Here is an 18,664-nt window from a genome sequence, read left to right on the forward strand (position 1 = left end):
TGGTGGCGTTCCGGCCACAAACATGCACCTACTTAATTCAGATTTCATGTGCTGGATTAATTCAAAGCAGAAAATAGATGAGAAAACTGAGATGGATGTTTATTTCTAGATGTTTATTTGTAATTTTGTTGTGAAAATCATGCATCACTTTCATTCCACTGATATCTAAGTTACGGTAATCCATTTGGGTTTGTGGGTAAAACACGACAAAATATGTAAAAATTCTAGACATGACCCTTTTGAAAAAAATCCTTCTTAAAGCAGAGACGGATGTTTTTGCAAAAACAAACATTAGCACTGGAACCCATACTCACATCCGTTTCCCCACAGGTTTCCCAGTCTACCTCTTCGCTGGTGGGGGCTTCCTCCTCTTCTTCTCGTCCACGCCTAAAGAAGAAGCAGAAAATGCTCAACATTGCCAAAAAGTAAAATGCTCTTTATAAAAATTGCCCTCCCTTCTCTATCCCTTCCCCCTCTTTAATTTCTCTTCATGTCATGGTGTGTTGCTCGTGCAGGATCCTGCGCTTCAAGAAGGAGGTGCCCATCCTGCAGGCGAAGGAGCCCCCTCCCTCGGTGCTGGAGGCAGATCTCACTGAATTTGACGTGGCCAACTCCCACCTCCCGTCCGAGGTGCTCTACATGCTCAAAAACGTCCGGTAGGTTCGCGCGACGAGGCGCTTTTCGCGTTTGCAGTCGCCCGCTCGTGTTCTCGTTCCCTTACCTTGGCCGCTTGTTGTCTTGTTGCTAACCGTAGGGTTTTGGGTCACTTTGAGAAGCCGCTCTTCCTGGAGCTGTGCAAGCACATGGTGTTTCTGCAGTTCCAGCAGGGGGAGCACGTCTTCAGGCCAGGACAGCCTGACAGCAGCATCTACGTGGTTCAGGACGGGAAGCTAGAACTGTGCCTTACAGGGGTGGTGAGGCTGCAGTTCACATCGCTTAACTCTCCTTTTCTTTTTGCTGTCATTTATCTAAGCTTAGCACAAATTTAGAGTTAATTTAGCGCTGAGAAATTGTAGTTTTATTTTATTGTTGAATAGGTTTGTCCAAATAATTAGTGTTTTGATCAATTCAACACTTATTTACATATAAATCTGAAGACGGGGTTCATATGGGTTCTTGAAATCCTTGAAAATGCTTGAATTTCAATGTGTTTTCCAGGTTTGGAACTTGCTTGGTTTCTGTATAAAGTCCATGCAAGTGCTTGATAGTCGAGCTGGACAGTTTTGTATTAAAGTTAATAATGTTTTCCAAAGCTTGGAAAACATTATTTGTATTTATCACCAGATATTTTCATACACCTAATGAAAAGAGGCACATTTTTTTTCTCACTAAGTGAAGTTAAATCAGACCTAACTTTTCTTGTTATAGGTCAGTGAGAACACTATGGAGAATTTTAGTTAAATTACAAGAATACATTTATAATATCAGCATAAAAAAATATGCAGTTTTACCAGGAAAACATCTTAAACATGTTACTGTAATGATAAAACAGCTTCAATAGTTAACAAGCCTGATCGTCTTCGTCCTGTGAGACAAAGCTCCAGGCTGATGGAAACTTCTGGTCATTTCAGATTTTACATTTCTTCCATTTCTTAATAAACACACCCACAGCTACACAGCCATATATATCACTTTCTCATTAACTTTATGCAGTTTGTCTTGTAATCCATCTCAAGATTTTGTAGATCCATCTTGTCCCTGAACTCAGCTCGTTGGTCTCAGCCTTGGTGGTGGAGAAGTTGAGATTGAACTGATTTTTGTGGAAAAATTTGCTTTCTACAGCTACGATAGGTTTAGGGTTATTTGTAAATGACTTTAGCTTTTCACCAATCTTTGGGAGTCAAAGCCATTACAGTTGCAGAGGATTAAATCCCGAGTATCTGCATTCTTAAAAAGTCTCAAATTTATGTATTTAAAATTAAGGCCTTAAAATGGCCTTGCAAGGTCTTAAAAAGTCTTAAATATATGTCTCAAATTAAGGCCTTAAAATTGCCTTACAAGGTCTTAAAAAGTCTTAAATTTGAGTTGGTGAAACCGGCAGAGAACCTGAGTCCTCTTTCACTTACAGACATGCAAATTTATTAATAAAAAACAAAAGAGATTGGTTTAATATTCTGCATTTGTCCTGATAAAGACATCTTTTCAAATGTAAATTGGTAAAAAAGAAATGATTAAATATCTTGTGATGCCCCCCCAACATGAATGTCTCCTGTTTATCCTCCAGGATGGCAAAGAGAGTGTGGTCAAGGAGGTTTTTGCAGGAGACAGTGTTCACAGCCTCCTCAGCATTCTGGATGTCATCACAGTAGGTCACGGCGCACAATGCACACACACACCTGCACACAAAGACTCCCCCCCCCCCCGCCCCCCAAGTTCCAGAGAAACTTCTAATCATTACCCTTAAGTGAGATAAAGTACTTTTATAACATTGATTGTATATTCCTGACGCCGCTGATGTTTAACTACTGACTCACAAAACATTCTTCGTCTATCATGAGTCACACAGACGTGCTTGATTTCATTTCAGTCCAAGTTTAGTTAGACTTTAGTGCTTGAATGATGTCGGCTGCAGTGACTCTGTTGAACGTTGTTGTCTGAATGGTTTAAGAAGGAAGCAACGTTTGTTCCCAGGGCCATCAGAAGCCTTACAAAACGGTGTCGGCTCGAGCTGCAGAGGTCACCACTGTTCTCCGTTTGCCCGTCGAGGCCTTCCTCACCATCTTTGAGAAGTATCCCGAGAGTCTGGTGCGAGTAGTTCAGGTGAGTTCAGTTGTTTTATCATCAGTATAAATGTTCACCGCTGGATACTGAAGGAGATTTCAGCGAGTAGTAGATACGCTTCCTTTACCAGAGTGAAGCTGGCTCCCTCCCTCCACCTCCTTCAAATTAGACAAAATTAGTGTCAAAAGTTTGTGCAGCAAACTTTTTTTTGTTTGTGTCTCCATCATTTTAAAGATATTAAGAAACTCTTCCAGAGGTCATGAAAGGTCAACTTGCCCCCCCACCCCCCTTCTAGCTTCTTCAAATCAGATGAAATTGGTGTCAACATTTGTGCAGCAACATTTTTTGTTTGTGCTGCTCTGATTTAAAGATATTGATGTCTCGTTACGGAGCCTTGGGGTACTTTTCCCCCCCTGCTTGTTTCAAGGTGATGCATAAATAACTTTCCGTTTCCTTTCTGTTCAGATTATCATGGTGCGCCTCCAGAGGGTGACAGTCCTGGCCCTGCACAACTACCTGGGGCTGACCAACGAGCTGTTCAGCCATGTGAGTTATTGGAGGCACAAAACACACTCAGTGTAGTATCTGTTATTTTGTGTCTACATCTAGGCCTGTCGCGGTAAACAATAAATCAATTAATCGCATGATAAATGAAAATTATCATTTTAATTGATCGGTGTTGTCGTTTATTCCTGCCTTTTTCTCTTTCTTTTGATGACTGTGATGGACCGAGCAGTTAAGGAACAGCCAGGCACCGGTTTAAAGTAAAAAATAGTTGTTTTTTATTTAACCCAAAACAAAACTTGGGTAAATAATAGAAAAAATGACAAAAATTGGGCCCATAAAAGAGGTCAGAGTAACAAACATCAACTCAGACTAACTCAAACAAACAGACCTCCCTAACAAAGAAAAAGGGAAACTTAAATACTGGCTGATCAGGCCACGTACAAAACACCAAGGGGAAAATACACAAAACCCTAACTAAAACTAACGTAGAAAAATCCCATTCCCCCCCTCTGGATGATGAGTAGTGGTACGAACCAATTTGCAGTCTCAGCTGGCTTGCTCCACCCCTTCTCCACCTCTCTGCTGTCCTAAAGGAATGGAGCTGCCAGCACTGAGGAAACTCAGAAACAAACAAAGGTTAAATCAAGCAAAATACAACAATGTAAACTAAAATGTGTGCACTTATTCTAGAATACAATGTGATGTTTTGCCTTCTAAACAAAACCAATTATTCTGTAAATTAAATCCTAGACGTAAAGAAACCAAAATATAAGTGGGGTGAACCTGTTTGTAGTGTGAACCTGTTTGTAGTGTGAACCTGTTTGTAGTGTGAACCTGTTTGTAGTGTGAACCTGTTTGTAGTGTGAACCTGTTTGTAGTGTGAACCTGTTTGTAGTGTGAACCTGTTGCGTGTGGTGAAAATGAATGTTACCACGTTTGTGTGGCTGTAACTGCAGCATCACAATGACACTGAATGAAAAATGTGTCGTATGTTGTATTCAGTTTTTTATTCAGGTGCAGTTTTTGTTAACAGAGACTCAGGGTCCATTTTATTTTTGTTTTTGGTTGCTTTGTTTATTTTGTTTACCAGTTCCAGTGTTAAGTGTTCCTTTGAAAATGAAGTGTATTTATTTTTGGCAGGATGTCGCTTGCATTATTATTACCATTACATCAGCTTAAAATGGTCTTCAAACAATTTTATCGTTTATAGCAATAATTTTTTAGACAATTAATCGCTGAGCAAAATTAAAATTTGTTATTGTGATGGGCCTGTCTTCATCTATTGGAGGTCACTTTACTCACAGGTCACTTAAAAAACAACAAAAACAAAATCTTACCAAGTATTTTTGGTATGGTTTCTATTGTAATATATTAGTACATTTGAAATAAGACAAAACTAACAAGTAACTTTTCGGTAAAAGATAGGAACTTGTTTTAAGTCAACAATTCCTTAATATTGATGAAAAAAAGTACAAAAATGAATTAATCTATCATATTATAACTTACAGTAAGTCACAACTGGTATTTTTTCATCAACATGAAGGCATTGTTGACTTAAAATAAGCACCTTTATCTTGCTAAAGTTACTTGTAATGTAAGTTAGTTTTCTTATTTCAAGTGAACTAAAATATTTGCTATAGAATTTAGACCAAAAATACTTGGTAAGTTTTCATATAAACATTCTGTACATACACTGCATAGACTAGACATGTAATCACTTCTCCTCGCTTTCTGACATTAAATGAGACTAAGTGGATGTACGAGAAATTTATAACTTCAGGTCTTTTCACTACACATGATGGAACCTACATGAAGCAGCCCGTATTCATTTGTTAGGCTCTGATTACAGATTTTATGCCTCATGCATGTTTTCCAACGTCCCGTGGTTTCACAGGAAATGCTTCCTTCCCGTCTCCCGCCGACGTCTCCTCACGCGCCGCGCACCAGCCCCATCCGCCACGGGAAGCGATTCGGCAGCCTGAGCATTTCAGAGGAGCACCGGGAAGCTGCCGTTAAAAGTGAAGCTTCAGGTAAGCTTAGCATAATGCCACCGCGATGGGATCAGTGAGCAGCACAAACGGCAGCAGTTGGTGGAAAAAGAAGCAACTACTTAGAAAAACAAAATGCTCGTGTAGTTTAGGCATAATAAAAACGCTGTAGCTTACCTGTGTTGGGAATTTCTTTTCGAAACGTTAATTTTCGTTTTAACTATTGTTTTTCTCGTACTGTAACCGTAGAAAACCTGCCGCAGCAAACAGACATAAGGGAACTATTGACATGTAAAGATGAATGAATAAAATTAAAACAACTCCCAGTAGGAATCTGTTTATTATTGTGACAAAAATATATCTGATATTAAGAAAGAACTGAGTACATCTGAATAAAACGTAGCTTCTTACCTGCTCCTGACTTGTTTCAGTCTGAAAAGCTTGAATAAGCATGCAATTTGGTGATATGACTCATTTTCCAGGTCTGGAAAAGTTTGGGAAAAGACATTTGTGTTTCGATAGTTTCTTCCCTACACCATCGCCAAAATGTTGTGACCTTGTTTCCATCTTCCTTCCTTTTCTCCTTATGTCCTTCCTTATTAATTGTGCCCTTTCCTTTTCCCTTGTGATCTTCCTCCACATTTCCTTGTGCCATTAGTTTTCCTTTTTGCAGACTTTCTTCATTTTGCCTTGTTTCTTCTTTCCTTTTCCTTCCTCCTTCCTTATTTTTTCCTTCCTTGTCTTTCTTTTCTTTCATTCTGTATTCATTTATCCCATGTTCCAAAACTTGGCCACTATACTTACCTGCCATAAAATCACTAGAAATCTTTTTGTTTTGCACTTATAAATGGATTGAAAGGACTGGAAACACGGTGTAAAAAATGTCTGCAAAAGTTATTTCCTGTTGTTTTCTGTTGTTTTCATGCATTTTGTTTAATCACAGGGGCGGACCAAGGAAAAGAAGGAGGTCCCCCAAATCTCAGCAGGACCATTTCCATGCCAGTGGACATCTCTGGTGAGAGACTTTTGGTCCTTATTTAACGGTTTTCCAGCTTCACCAATAACAAGTTAGAATTGTTATTTACTTTTTCAGTTTTCTAGTTGAACTATTAACAGGTCTGGTTGTTTATTTGCAGTCTGCATGTTTAAAATGTAGCCCAGCTGAGAAAAATTAAAGATTAAAGATGTCTCTGTGTATCCATGGAAACATTAGGTCTGCTTTGCTTAGTGGTGTGGTATGTTTAACCAATCACTGGGCCTTATTCATCACATGTATTTAAGCCCTAAAATCATTTTAAACTTACCCTTTCTGGACTTTATAAGATGAACTGATTGGTGCTTAAAAGACAATATTTTCATTCCAGATCGCTTTTTCTGAACCGTTCCAACTGCAGTTCTCTCACTCGGTCATTAGGAAGTAATGACTTGTTGGTTTATGGTTTTATGGCCAAACAGATGGTGAGATATGAAAATCAGCAGAGCGAAAAGCTCAGCTTGGCAGAATGAAATGAGACGACTCTGTGATGTGCTTTTTGAAGTTATGACGCATCACAATAATCTTCATTTGTTTGCAGCAGATGCTGTGCTGGACAAATCATCAAGAAAAGCAAGCGTTGATGCTTTCACTCGGATAAAAACTCTTTTTCTTATACGTGTGTTTGTGTGCAGAAATGACTGCATTGTTTTTCTTTTGCTTTTTTTTAAACGAACATTAAACCATTTTTCTCCTTTTTGTTTGTTTTTGTGAAGGTATTCAGAAAAGTGTGAAGTCAGATTTTGACATGGCGTTCGAACGAGGACGGATTTCTGTATCTGCAGAAGACGGCAACACACCTCCAACCTTCAGTCGGGTCGGTGCACAACTCAAATAAAACCATAAGCTCACTTCTGGCTTTCCACGCTTGAGGAAAAGTGTTTTGAGTTTCAGTTGACAGCAAAACCTGAAGCCACTTTTAACTTGTGGTAGCGAGGAAGCAAAGCGACTCATCCAAATGAAGCGTTTATACAAAAGGTTCCATTTTAAAACCATTGGGTTTTCTTTGCAGTCCGTTTCCCACGAACAGCGTGAGAGGAAAGTGACGGTGGATGAAGTTCCATCAGGGATCTATTTGTATCCTGAGGAGGAATCGGGCGTGGACAACATCTTCACACCGTCATCCAGTCGGTGCAACGCTTCGCTCTTTGAGGAAGCTCAAAAAGAAATTCTCAAAATCATGCAAATAGAGGTATGGTTTAACTTTTCATGCAGTCACAAAACACTATTTCTTTTCTTTCTTTTTTCTAGAAGTGGCACCACATTTCAAAAAGTTGTTGTTGGAATGTCCAAACCAAAACCAGATCTGTCCTGGTATATTTCATGCTCAGTTTTATAAGTAGCACCTGAGCGTCTTTCTTTATCTGCAGAAAGTAAATGTGTACTTAATTCAGGATGCATGTGCATCCTTAAAAAGTCTTAAGTTCATTCATCTAAAATTAAGACCTTAAATTGTCTTGAATCCATTCAAGAAAGTGTAAGTAGGCCTTAAATATGTTAATAAAGTCTTAAAGAGATCGAGGCTATTTGATCTCATATACTCTACGTAGGTTTTTTTTATCGCTGGACTTTTCTGTCAGGTAAAAGTTTGAGTTGTGTGCAGATGTTTTCACTCACTGCCTTCTACGACTTGATACAGTTAAGCTAACTAGCTTTCTCACACTATGCCATGTGAGAAGAGGCACAAAAAATACCCAGAAATTTCTCAGTTTTGTTTCCCTGGGTTTCTTCTGCACAGCTCTGTTGTGTTATAAGTCTTAAGTTTTATTCATCAAGGTCTTAAAAAGGTCTTAAAAAGTTTGAGTTGGTGAAACATTCATAAACCCAGTAATTACTCGCTGCTTTAGCATCATATCTTCATTTAAATAATAAAATAATTGCCTCTTGTGCTGTCGCATATTGTTGCTTGTCTGACTGAATTCAAAGTCCAAATAATTAGAAGCTGTAAAATTCATTTATCAAACAACTTGATGGGCCCTGGCTGTACTGAATCACTCTGAACTATGGAAACCCAATGTGTGCTTTGGTGACAAAAAAATAAAATAAAATCTGATTTTCCTGAAATTAAATATTCAAAAACAAAAAAATTGGATCAATGGATAAAACTGATTTATCTGCCAGCCCTAACATTTGCATATGATGTGTAAAAGCTTTTATTTTGAAATGTTAGGACTGAAACAGGGCCTTCTTACTTTGCCTTTGTACTTTCTTCTTTTTGTGGGTGTAATTTCTTTTGACATTCAACCCAGACCACTTACTAACCTTTTCTATGCAGAGACTAGTTTTTTACTGTCACATTGTCTAAATTGTTGTTTCCAACCATCGCACTGATTAAAATGTTCGCTTGGATCGAAAAATAAAACATTTTTTTTGTGTGTGTAGTCATTCATGTATCAGAATAATGCGGCAGCAGTCAGACTCCCATGTGAAGCGTCTCCACAGTGTCATGCTCTCGCATTTCGTTTGACTTTATTCTCCTCCATCTTTGTCTTGACAGCATGTCTCCTCTCTTTTAGGATCCAGCTTTGTTAAGCGGGAAAGCGACTTTGCACTACGCAAAAGCTGGAGCCGTTTTAGCGAGACAGGGAGACCAGGTAACTACTCCACCGGACGCTGATTGTAAAGGCCGTGTGTGTGGCAACGGGCGCGAAAACAATTTATTTCCGTTCGTTGTCCCGCAGGATGTGAGTCTGCACTTCGTCCTGTCTGGTTGCCTGCATGTTTACCAGCGAATGATCGACAAACAGGAGGCCGTCTGCTTGTTTGTGACCCACCCAGGAGAGATGGTAGGCCAGCTCGCGGTGCTCACCGGAGAGCCCCTTATCTTTTCCATTAAGGCTGTCCGAGACTGTACTTACCTGAAGATCTCAAAGTCAGATTTCTATGAGTGAGTCTTTTCCTCTTTTCTGTGGCCAAAGATTGCATAATTGAAAAGATGCTAGTTATGAGCTCGGTTTAGAACCATCAGCATGTTTTCCTCTGAATTAATCTGTTTAGCCAAAGCAAACTGTCTTTTTGTTTGTCATTGCCGTTGCCCTTCGTTCAATCAGCACTCCTCCTCGTTTCTGCCCCCTGCAGGATTATGAAGGAACAGCCCAATGTGGTGCTGAGTGTGGCCCACACTGTGGCCATTCGAATGTCGGCTTTCGTCAGGCAGATGGACTTTGCGATCGACTGGATGGCCGTTGAAGCGGGCAGAGCCCTCTACAGGTTCGTCCAGGTTTTCCCTCACACTGACATATTTACATTTATTTGCAATAAAGGAAAATATTACATAAACATATTTTGCTTGCTGTTCTCACACAGTTCAGCTGCATGTTTGTTACAATCTTTACTGATGGATGATGCATCTTAGTAAACCAGAATGAAAGCTTCCATTTTTTAAAGTAAAAGTGGAATTTGGACAATATGAAGGGATATATTTAGTTTCTATCACTTATTTAAAGCTAATTAAAAACTTTCCAATTCAGTTTCTCAGGGAGTTGCCATATTATCTCTCTTTAAAGATTGAGACAAATTAAAAGAACAAAAGTATTTATTTAATTTTTTGGTACAGAAATCTTTAATCCATGCTGTGATCTACAGAACTGACTTGAAAGTTGTCCAGCAGACCGTCACTATTGCATTAGTTTGAAATTTCCCGTTGTTTCTACCGCACTTCTTCCGCCCACTAAACTTTCCATTATTATGGTTAGAAACAGAATTTAATAAACTTCTTGTGTGGCTTACTTACACATGATTATTTAAAATGATTTGGGGGTTTTCATTAGATGTAAGCTGTTGGCATGAACTTCCACTTTAGCTTCATCAATCCTCTGGAAGTGTCTCCAAAAATGAAGATCTTTGTCCCTGTGTGCATTTTTGAACTTCAGTTTGGCTTTTTTGTGTTTCTTCTCGAGTACCGGCTTCCTCCTCACCGGGTGTCCTGTCAGCCAATGTCAGCACAGAACATGTTTCACTGTGAATAATCTGTCTTACCAGAATCAATTTGCACATTTCAGACAAAAACCAATTCATTTCTGGGACACAGAACCCGTCTACTTAGCAAAATCATGTTGGTAATTCTAAGTGATGATAAAACAAGAGAAGTTTGGTCTTTGAATTTGGTGTAAAACTTCTGGTTTCAGCTGTATGTGCTTCACAAAGAGAACATCAAATCCATCACTATGTGAAATGAATCCACATCGAATGAATTAAATAAATGTTTCAATCATATTCAGATTTATTGAGACGCATCAGTATTGGGGCTCTTTTAGTGTTTTACTAGCGACAACGTCTCAAAATGCATCTTCACATTTCGCATTGTTTGCGATGATGATGGCTGTTTAACTGCAGACAAGACGACCAGTCGGACTGCACCTACATCATCCTGAACGGACGTCTGCGATCGGTCATCCGGAAGGCGAACGGCAAGAAGGAGTTGGTGGGGGAATACGGCAGAGGAGACCTCATTGGCGTCGTAAGCATACGTGGTTTCCTCTTCTCTTGAGCAGGCGCTCGACTCTTGAGTCAAACTCTGGGTTTTGGAGCAGGATGTTGTTTGTCCTCCAGGTGGAGGCGCTGACCAAGCAGCCCAGAGCCACCACCGTGCACGCCGTGAGGGACACGGAGCTGGTCAAGCTGCCAGAGGGAACGCTCAACAACATCAAGAGACGATACCCGCAGGTGAAACGAGCGCGTCATTTAGAACGCCGCCATCTCCGCAGCATTCACACACACACACACTTCTGAAGCGTTTAACTAGATAAGTATACTAAAAAAAAAAAAAAAAGGAAAACAAGCAGGTTTCAGTCTTTTTTTGCTTGTGTTGTTTGAAAGATTAAAAAAATAAGAAGAATTTCTTATAAACGAGGCACTTTTCCCATCCATTTTTACTGAAGTGGCATCTTCAGTCTTTGACTTGCAGCATCACAATTTGAATTTTCGTCAAATTCATTGATTGCTTTGCTTGTTCAGAATCCACAAATGCATACATTAAAAAAAAACAAAAAAAAAAAACCAGGATAAAACCCAAAACTTTTGTGTTCTAGAACTTATTGTTTCAGAGTTTTGAAATGAACTTGTAGTTCTTAAATAATTGGGAAACCATAATTAATTGATAACATTTATATTATAATTTACTTATTTTATAATTTAGTATCAGTTTTGAGAGCTCTACTTGTTTTCCTCTGTTGCTCAGCAGACGGGGCGATTGGTCTGCAGCTGTTGCTATGAAGGTTACCAGAGGTTTTGGGTCTTTGTGATGATCAATAATGACTCGTTTCTCTTCTCTCCTTATAGTCTGTGGCACAGAAAACATGAAAAAAAAATCCTATTTACACCATATGTGATGAATCTGTATAAAACACTTCCACATTTTATTACATATGTGTACTTTTTGAGTTGCACATCATTTCTATTTTTATTTCTCTGCATTTTTATGTTATCACATGTATAAATACTTTATTAATTTATTAAATTTTGTAATTTTATGGCTGCTCTTCTGGTTCACATGTTTGTTGTTTTGTTATTTTTTGTCTTTTTTCTTAGGTTGTGACGAGGTTGATCCACTTGTTGGGCCAGAAGATTCTGGGGAACCTGCAGCAGGGTCGGGGGCCGTTCCCAGGTCAGAGGGTGACTACACACACCTCCCTCTCTCTCTCTCTCTCTCTCTCACTCTTTGCTCCCCGCTCAACAGGTTCAGCGCTGAATTTGCCAAGTATGACGAAAAGTGCGGATGTCACCAACCCCACTAGTAACCTCTCCACTGTGGCTGTGCTTCCTGTGGGTGACGAAGTGCCAATAAGCGCCTTTAACTTGGAGCTCAGCCACGCCCTCAGTGCCATCGGTAAATACCTCCCCCCCAACCCCTTCACTTTCTGGACATTTTTTTCTCCATTTCTTTATCTCATTCTCTTCATCTTGTTTTGGTTTATTTATTTGACCGTGTCCCCGTTTGACACGCGAAGGCCCCACTCTGCTTCTCACCAGTGACATCATCAGGGAGCGCCTGGGAGCGTCTGCTCTGGACAGGTCAGTCAGGGAAGCGTTTCCCTTTTCCAGCATTTTTTTTTCTTTTTCTTACGAATTACAAACACATTTACCAGAAAAATCAAAAACATTTCTAAAATTGAGCACATTCTCAAATCCTTTTTGTATATTAATTTGTTGGAAGTTTATCCAGAGATCCTTTGCTGTGTGGAAAAGTAATACATTTATTTTCCATCTTTTCCGGGCCTGGTAAAGTATGGAAAATGGAAACTAGAGTGTGAATTTAATTTGCTTCGTTTAATTTCTTCAGATTTGATTTGATGCCTCATTGTCTAAGTCAAACTTCAGTCATTTTGCCTTCGGCTCACAGACATAGAATTTGCAGTTTTTAAAGAAACACCATTTTATTGCTATTTATAAGTTTTAAAGTACAAAAAAAAATAAATAAATAAAAACAAGTTTTGAAAAATGAGAAGATGAAAACATTTTATTCCATAGGATAATATTTGTGTAATTTTTTAATCTCATTTTTCAAAAAAGAAACATCTAAACATATATTAGTTGTACTTTTTGGTTTGGTTATGCAATTAACTCCATTAAGAAAACAAAAACCTTTTCTTTTATATCCACGTTTAAAAACTCAACAGTGGACTCTCGGGTACCAGCCGTGACTAACCAGCCTAGTAAAACTAAATTCTGAAAACTTGAGAGCCACTTTTTTAAAAGGAAAAAGGTTACAGCTGTGCATATTAAAAGCTCAAACATAAAACATTGTTTATTTGTTACATTTTGTTCCATTTCTCTCAAATTTAGATTATTACAGAACCACAAATGAGCGTGGGATCCACAAATTCAATATTTGCATATTCAGACTGTTTGCAAATGTTTTTGTGTACCGTAACTCCAAACACAACAAATGCTAACATATTCAGGAGAAAATGCACCTTGGGAACTTGAAAGTACCTCAGAGCAATGCTTAATGACAGGCTTTCACAGCAGCCAATGCAGGTGCCCCATTCGTTTTCCTTGATGCTGATTGGCTGTACCTGCAAGAGCTAAAATAAGGAAGACTGTAGATGTTAGCTCTTCAGAGGATCTTCCAGAGTGGCTGTTAATCGCCACTCTGGAAGATCCACGGAGAACTGTCCGCCATGTTTGTGAGACTTTATCATGGTGTCATTATTTCACTGGTATCTCAGACCTTTAAGCCCTTGTTTTGCTTTTAAAACCTTCAGTTTTGCTGGAATAAAACGTCGTTCCTCATCTCCCCGTTGATTTCAGCATCTACGAGTACCGTCTTTCTGGCTGGCTGGCCCAGCAGGAGGACATCAATCGAATCGTCCTGTACCAGACGGACAGCAGCATGACGCCGTGGACGCAGCGCTGCATCCGGCAGGCTGACTGCATCCTGATAGTGGGCGTGGGGGATCAGGAGCCCGCTCTGGGGGAGGTGCGTGTCTGCCAGCAGAGCACTGTGAGGGTGATAACTGCACCGTAACGCTAATCTCCTCTCGTCGTCGTCCCTAAAGTTGGAGCAGATGCTGGAAAACACGGCCGTCCGTGCGCTGAAGAAGCTCATCCTGCTGCACAGAGAAGACGGACCCGGTCCGTCCAGAACCGTGGAATGGCTCAACATGCGTAGCTGGTGCTCAGGTCATCTCCACCTGAAGTGTCCCCGCCGGGTCTTCTCCAGACGCAGCCCCACTAAACTGGTACATTTCTGTACAATAAAAAAAAAAAAAGAAAAAGTCTTCTGAATCAAAGAGCTAATTTTCATGCGTTGCCGTTTGTATTTTGTCTCCGCAGAGGGAAGTTTATGAGAAGGTGTTTCAGAAAACGGCGGACAGACACAGCGATTTCTCTCGGCTGGCTCGAGTTCTCACTGGAAACAGCATCGCGCTCGTGCTGGGTGGAGGCGGAGCCAGGTGAGTCTGAGCCCAAAGTAGTTGGTTTAAGTAGCTGACTAGCTAACCAGCTGCTAATATATATTTGCTAGCTAGCTAGCTTTCGCACTCTCCTCATAGTGACGCATCACTCTGGTTTTATATTATTTTATTATTATTTCTTTTATTATTTTTCCGGTTACACGAAGCATCAAACCATACCAAATGCTTTGTCCACTTAGTCAGCCAGAGTTATTGCCCGCGGCCGCATGGAGATCTGAGAGACTCGTCCCTTAAAACTCGAGCAACCAAAACATTTTCTGTGACTCTTTTTAAAAACGCAGCAGACACTAAATGGAAAAGCTACGAAAGCCACATTAGCACCAGAGAATTCAATCTCCTGTTTGTTGAGCATCTCTGTGCAGTGCAGCAGATTTAACTCATGCAGGGCCGGTCCAAGGCTGTATGAGGCCTGCAGCAGAATTTGACTTGCGGGCCCCTTTTGCTGCTAAAAACATCTAACAGCTTCTGGGTTAGATTTAGTAAAATCTGGGAGAGGGGGAGTAGTTTAATTGGCCAACCTAAAAACAATCAGTTATAATTGCAGTTTACTAATTTGTATTAGTGAACAAACGGAGCTCAAACTCAAAGATTAAACTCACAGAATCAGCATTTTTAGTGCATATCTAGTTAATCAACGATTATTTTGTGCAACTAATGTGAAAGTTCACTTCATCATACATCCTGTGCATTTTGTCCTGCAGAGGCTGCTCACATGTGGGGGTGATTAAAGCCATGGAAGAAGCCGGGATTCCCATCGACATCGTGGGCGGCACGTCCATCGGCTCGTTCATCGGAGCGCTGTATGCCGAGGAAAGGACCGCCGTTCGGACCAAACAGAGAGCCAGAGAATGGTCCAAGGTTCGGTGCAATCTGTTGCTATGTCCATTCTTGTTCCATTTTCTCATACGTAGTGGCTAGTTTACATCTAACACGTCACCAAGAAGCACTAATGTATCTGAGCGATGGAACAGAAGTTGATGTGTCTTTGCTTTTTGGTTTAACAGTCGATGAATTCAGTATTTAAAACAGTCCTGGACCTCACCTATCCCATCACCTCCATGTTCTCCGGTTCGGCCTTCAACACCAGCATCTATAATGTGTTTGAGGACAAGCAAATTGAGGTAAGAGATGGTTTTTTTTGTTTTGTTTTGTTTTTTTTATTCTCTAGCAAGACTTTTCATATGCAGTCATTTCTGATAGATTTCCCCTTTGCTGGGTTTGTATGGGTGCTTGAAATCCTTAGAAATGCTTGAATTTCATTTAGCTGTTCTCAAGGTTTAGAAGGTTCTTGATTTCTGTATAAAGTCCTTGAAACTGTGTGGTTTTGGAATAAAGTGCAATGTATCATTTGATTGAAAGCCTAAATGTATTTACAGTTGAAATCAGATATTTAAAGATAATAAAAAGAGACTTTTTTCACTCTGTCTGAAGTTAAATCAGACTAAATTTCTCTTGTTTTAGGTCAGTTGCAATTAGCAAATATATTCCTATTTGCTAAATGCCAGAGAATTTAGCAAGAGCATGTTTTTTAGGTCAGGCATGTATGTTATGTGTAATAGAGACATTTAATAGCAGTAATAAATGATATAAAACAGTGTGTTGAAACTGTCTTCTTTAATTCATTTGTGCTGTTTTTATCTCTAAAGTGGTCCAGGGAAAGTTTGAAAACTAACCATGAAAAAGCTTGAAAAGTGCTTAAATTTTACTGTAGGAGAAAAGTCCAAACCTTCATTCTGTTAATAGAACAATATTGAAAAATATGGCAGCAGTTAAAGACCCTGTCTTTAACCTTCAGGACCTGTGGCTCCCATACTTCAACGTCACCACGGACATCACGGCGTCGGCCATGCGCGTCCATCAGGACGGTGAGTCGCAGCCGGGCTGAGTTGAGCGCGTTTCAGAACCAATGCAACGGCATGTCACTGCAGTCAGTCAACCATCAAAAACTACTCCGGAAAAGTTTTGTATCTGCTGGTGTTAAATGTAAAAATAATAACAGTTTGAATAACCTGGAGCACAAAACGGACAAAAACCCGACTTTTGGACCGATTGGACTTAATGATGGCAGAGATTTGCTTTCTGATTTGTACTAAAGACTGAAGCTGCTGTGTTCATAACCTCCACCGAGGCCAAACACCTGCAGAAACACTCAGGGGAAGTAGAAATCACACCAATAAGAGTTCACTGGTTTTCAAGAAGAATGTTTTAAAAACTTTATCAAAGCGTAAAATATTAGAAACGAATGTGACGGTAGCTTCTGAAAGGTCCATTGGAGATCTAACTGTTCAGCAGAGGTCACATCAGGCCAGAAGGTCAACGTTTTGACCATCCTCCAGGTAGGTTAGCAGGAACATTTGAAGGTCAGCGATAGGGACGAGTTGATGCCAGGAAGCTGCAGCAGCCAGCGCAGTCTCTCTTTCACTGACGATAATTTAGTTATTAGAGAGAGATTCACAAAACAATGTTCACAGCCTTATGATGCATGAAGACAGGCTGGGACTAAAAGTGAAAAGAAGTCACTTGAAATGAGACTGCGTGGCTCTCTAGTTGTGAGGATGACATGAAGTTAGGCTGGGCGATATGGTTTCAAAATAAAATATATATTTTTTAATACTAGATCCATTTTCTAATTTTAAGAATTTTTTCCCCCTATCATTTTCTTTTCTGAAAAAGAAATTACAAATGACAGGAACTATTTTCAAAGAGTGGCTTTTGTTTCAGCTATCCCTTCTGTGAGCTGAGAGGACATAGTCACAATATTAGCAGAATAAAGACAAATGTATTTTGTTTTCCTCATGAGAAAAAATCTTGGATATCCATCCATCCATCCATCCATTTTCTTTACACCCTCCCTCCCTCAGTGTGGTCTGGAGGGGTGCTGGTAAATCTTGGATATATTTTTGTTATTTTTTTCTGTTGGAGTTCTCATAAAATTACTACTTCATTCTCCTGATATCACGACTTTATTCTGGTAATGTTAAGACTTTATTTTCATATTATTTCAACCTTTTTCTCACATTAAATCATACTGTTAGAAATAAAGTTTGTAGCGTTATGACTTTTGATTTTATTTTTTTATTTATTTTTTTAATCTGAGCCTGATCCTTACTTTTTGTTGTAATGAATTCAAAGTCAGAATAAATGGAAGCTGTGAAACTCGCTCTTTAAGCATGGTGACATCACTCTGAACCATGGAAACCCACGGAGCAAAATGGTGGGGGGAAAAAAAATCCAGATTATTCCAAAAGTTTAATCTTCAAAAACCAAAAATTTTATAAAATCGATTTATCGCCCAGCTCTAGAAACTCCAAAATGTATCTTCCTTAAAAGATCGTGATTAGCACTGTAATATTGACTAATTGTTGGCCATTAACCAGTCTTCTCTCTCCATTTTCTTATTAATTCATTTTCTAAACTGCGATTCACCTCAGAGAACCTGAGGCACTTCGTCTCCAACCCTGACTTCCAAAGACTCGTCATTCTTGTTCAGGTTTCTCGTTAGCGTTTGGATGAAGTGGAGGTGGTGGACCTTAAATGTTCTCTCCATCAGACAATTTAACGGCAGACATCAAAGTCCAAAACGACTTTAATTCACATGATCAACTGTTTGCGACTCTGCACGAATAATCCTCTAATTGTGTTTGAATTAGCTTCAGCCGAAGAGTTAGCCAGTTGTGTGCTTAAACTGGTTAAGCACACAACTGCGTTTTCTGAATGTGTAAAATCAAATCCAGCGCTCTTGACTTCCAGTTAACGTAACGCTAAGCTATCTTTTGCAGCGTGGTGCGTCACATTTTCATCTTGCTGCTTTAATTGCACTGTAGCTGCTGGTTTTATGGAGCTTTAGCGCTGTATTTGATGAGTTGCTAGTCCTGCAGGAATGCTGCTGATGTTTGCACCTTGGCATGTGTGTGGACTAACTGCTGAAGCAAAGCCTTTTCCTCTGTCATTGCTCCCGTTATGTGCTTCATCTAGACTCTTTCTTCATCTTCTTTTCTCACTTCCTCTACACGTCCCTTCTTTTCATAAAGTGCTAACTTTTTTTTATTTATTTTAGTGTAAATATGCCTCACTCTGATAGCCTTTTAAAGCTTCTGCCCTAGATATAACCTGTGTAGTTGTTGATCCTAAATCAGAAAAGTCCCCTGTTACGTCGGTGTCAACATGTAGGATCCAGAACACATCGCTTCTTAAATCGTTTCCATTACCCCCCTCCAGTAACGTACTACGTTGTTTCTGTCCTATATTCACCTTCATTCTTTGCTTCCTGTAGTTTTTATTTGGTACCATTTCAGTACTCCAGGTTTGGGAAGGAAAAACTTACTGGGCAGCCATTTCAATGGCTGTCACATAGAAAGCAACTTGCTTTTTTTTCTTTGGCCGTATCCCAACATCGAAGCTACAGAGATGGCACAAATGTTACTAATTTTCCCCATTAATCTCCTTTTTATGGAAAAATAATTACATCTCCAGTAGTTTAAAACAAACTGATGGTCTCC

The 18,664-nt window shown here is 39.6% G+C and overlaps 1 protein-coding gene across 4 annotated transcripts in view; it reads left to right on the plus strand.

The window, feature by feature from the left end:
- The window catches only part of pnpla6 (patatin-like phospholipase domain containing 6), a 38,078-nt gene that overhangs the window by 7,278 nt on the left and 12,136 nt on the right, over positions 1-18,664 (plus strand). For all 4 annotated transcript variants that reach the window (XM_014984683.2, XM_088009827.1, XM_014984685.2 and 1 more), the window contains exons 6-29: positions 331-425; positions 516-656; positions 755-914; positions 2,225-2,305; positions 2,632-2,760; positions 3,187-3,267; positions 5,123-5,258; positions 6,160-6,231; positions 6,966-7,066; positions 7,262-7,441; positions 8,766-8,843; positions 8,931-9,136; positions 9,328-9,459; positions 10,585-10,708; positions 10,801-10,914; positions 11,779-11,854; positions 11,927-12,076; positions 12,198-12,261; positions 13,501-13,669; positions 13,749-13,931; positions 14,026-14,144; positions 14,867-15,023; positions 15,170-15,286; positions 15,961-16,030. In XM_014984683.2, coding sequence (XP_014840169.2) covers positions 331-425; positions 516-656; positions 755-914; positions 2,225-2,305; positions 2,632-2,760; positions 3,187-3,267; positions 5,123-5,258; positions 6,160-6,231; positions 6,966-7,066; positions 7,262-7,441; positions 8,766-8,843; positions 8,931-9,136; positions 9,328-9,459; positions 10,585-10,708; positions 10,801-10,914; positions 11,779-11,854; positions 11,927-12,076; positions 12,198-12,261; positions 13,501-13,669; positions 13,749-13,931; positions 14,026-14,144; positions 14,867-15,023; positions 15,170-15,286; positions 15,961-16,030 — 2,935 coding nt within the window. The remainder of the gene's footprint in view (positions 1-330; positions 426-515; positions 657-754; positions 915-2,224; positions 2,306-2,631; positions 2,761-3,186; positions 3,268-5,122; positions 5,259-6,159; positions 6,232-6,965; positions 7,067-7,261; positions 7,442-8,765; positions 8,844-8,930; positions 9,137-9,327; positions 9,460-10,584; positions 10,709-10,800; positions 10,915-11,778; positions 11,855-11,926; positions 12,077-12,197; positions 12,262-13,500; positions 13,670-13,748; positions 13,932-14,025; positions 14,145-14,866; positions 15,024-15,169; positions 15,287-15,960; positions 16,031-18,664) is intronic.

This window comes from Poecilia mexicana, unplaced genomic scaffold, assembly GCF_051168715.1.
Source record: "Poecilia mexicana isolate PSO_F unplaced genomic scaffold, ASM5116871v1 scaffold_2, whole genome shotgun sequence".
NCBI lineage: Eukaryota > Metazoa > Chordata > Actinopteri > Cyprinodontiformes > Poeciliidae > Poecilia > Poecilia mexicana.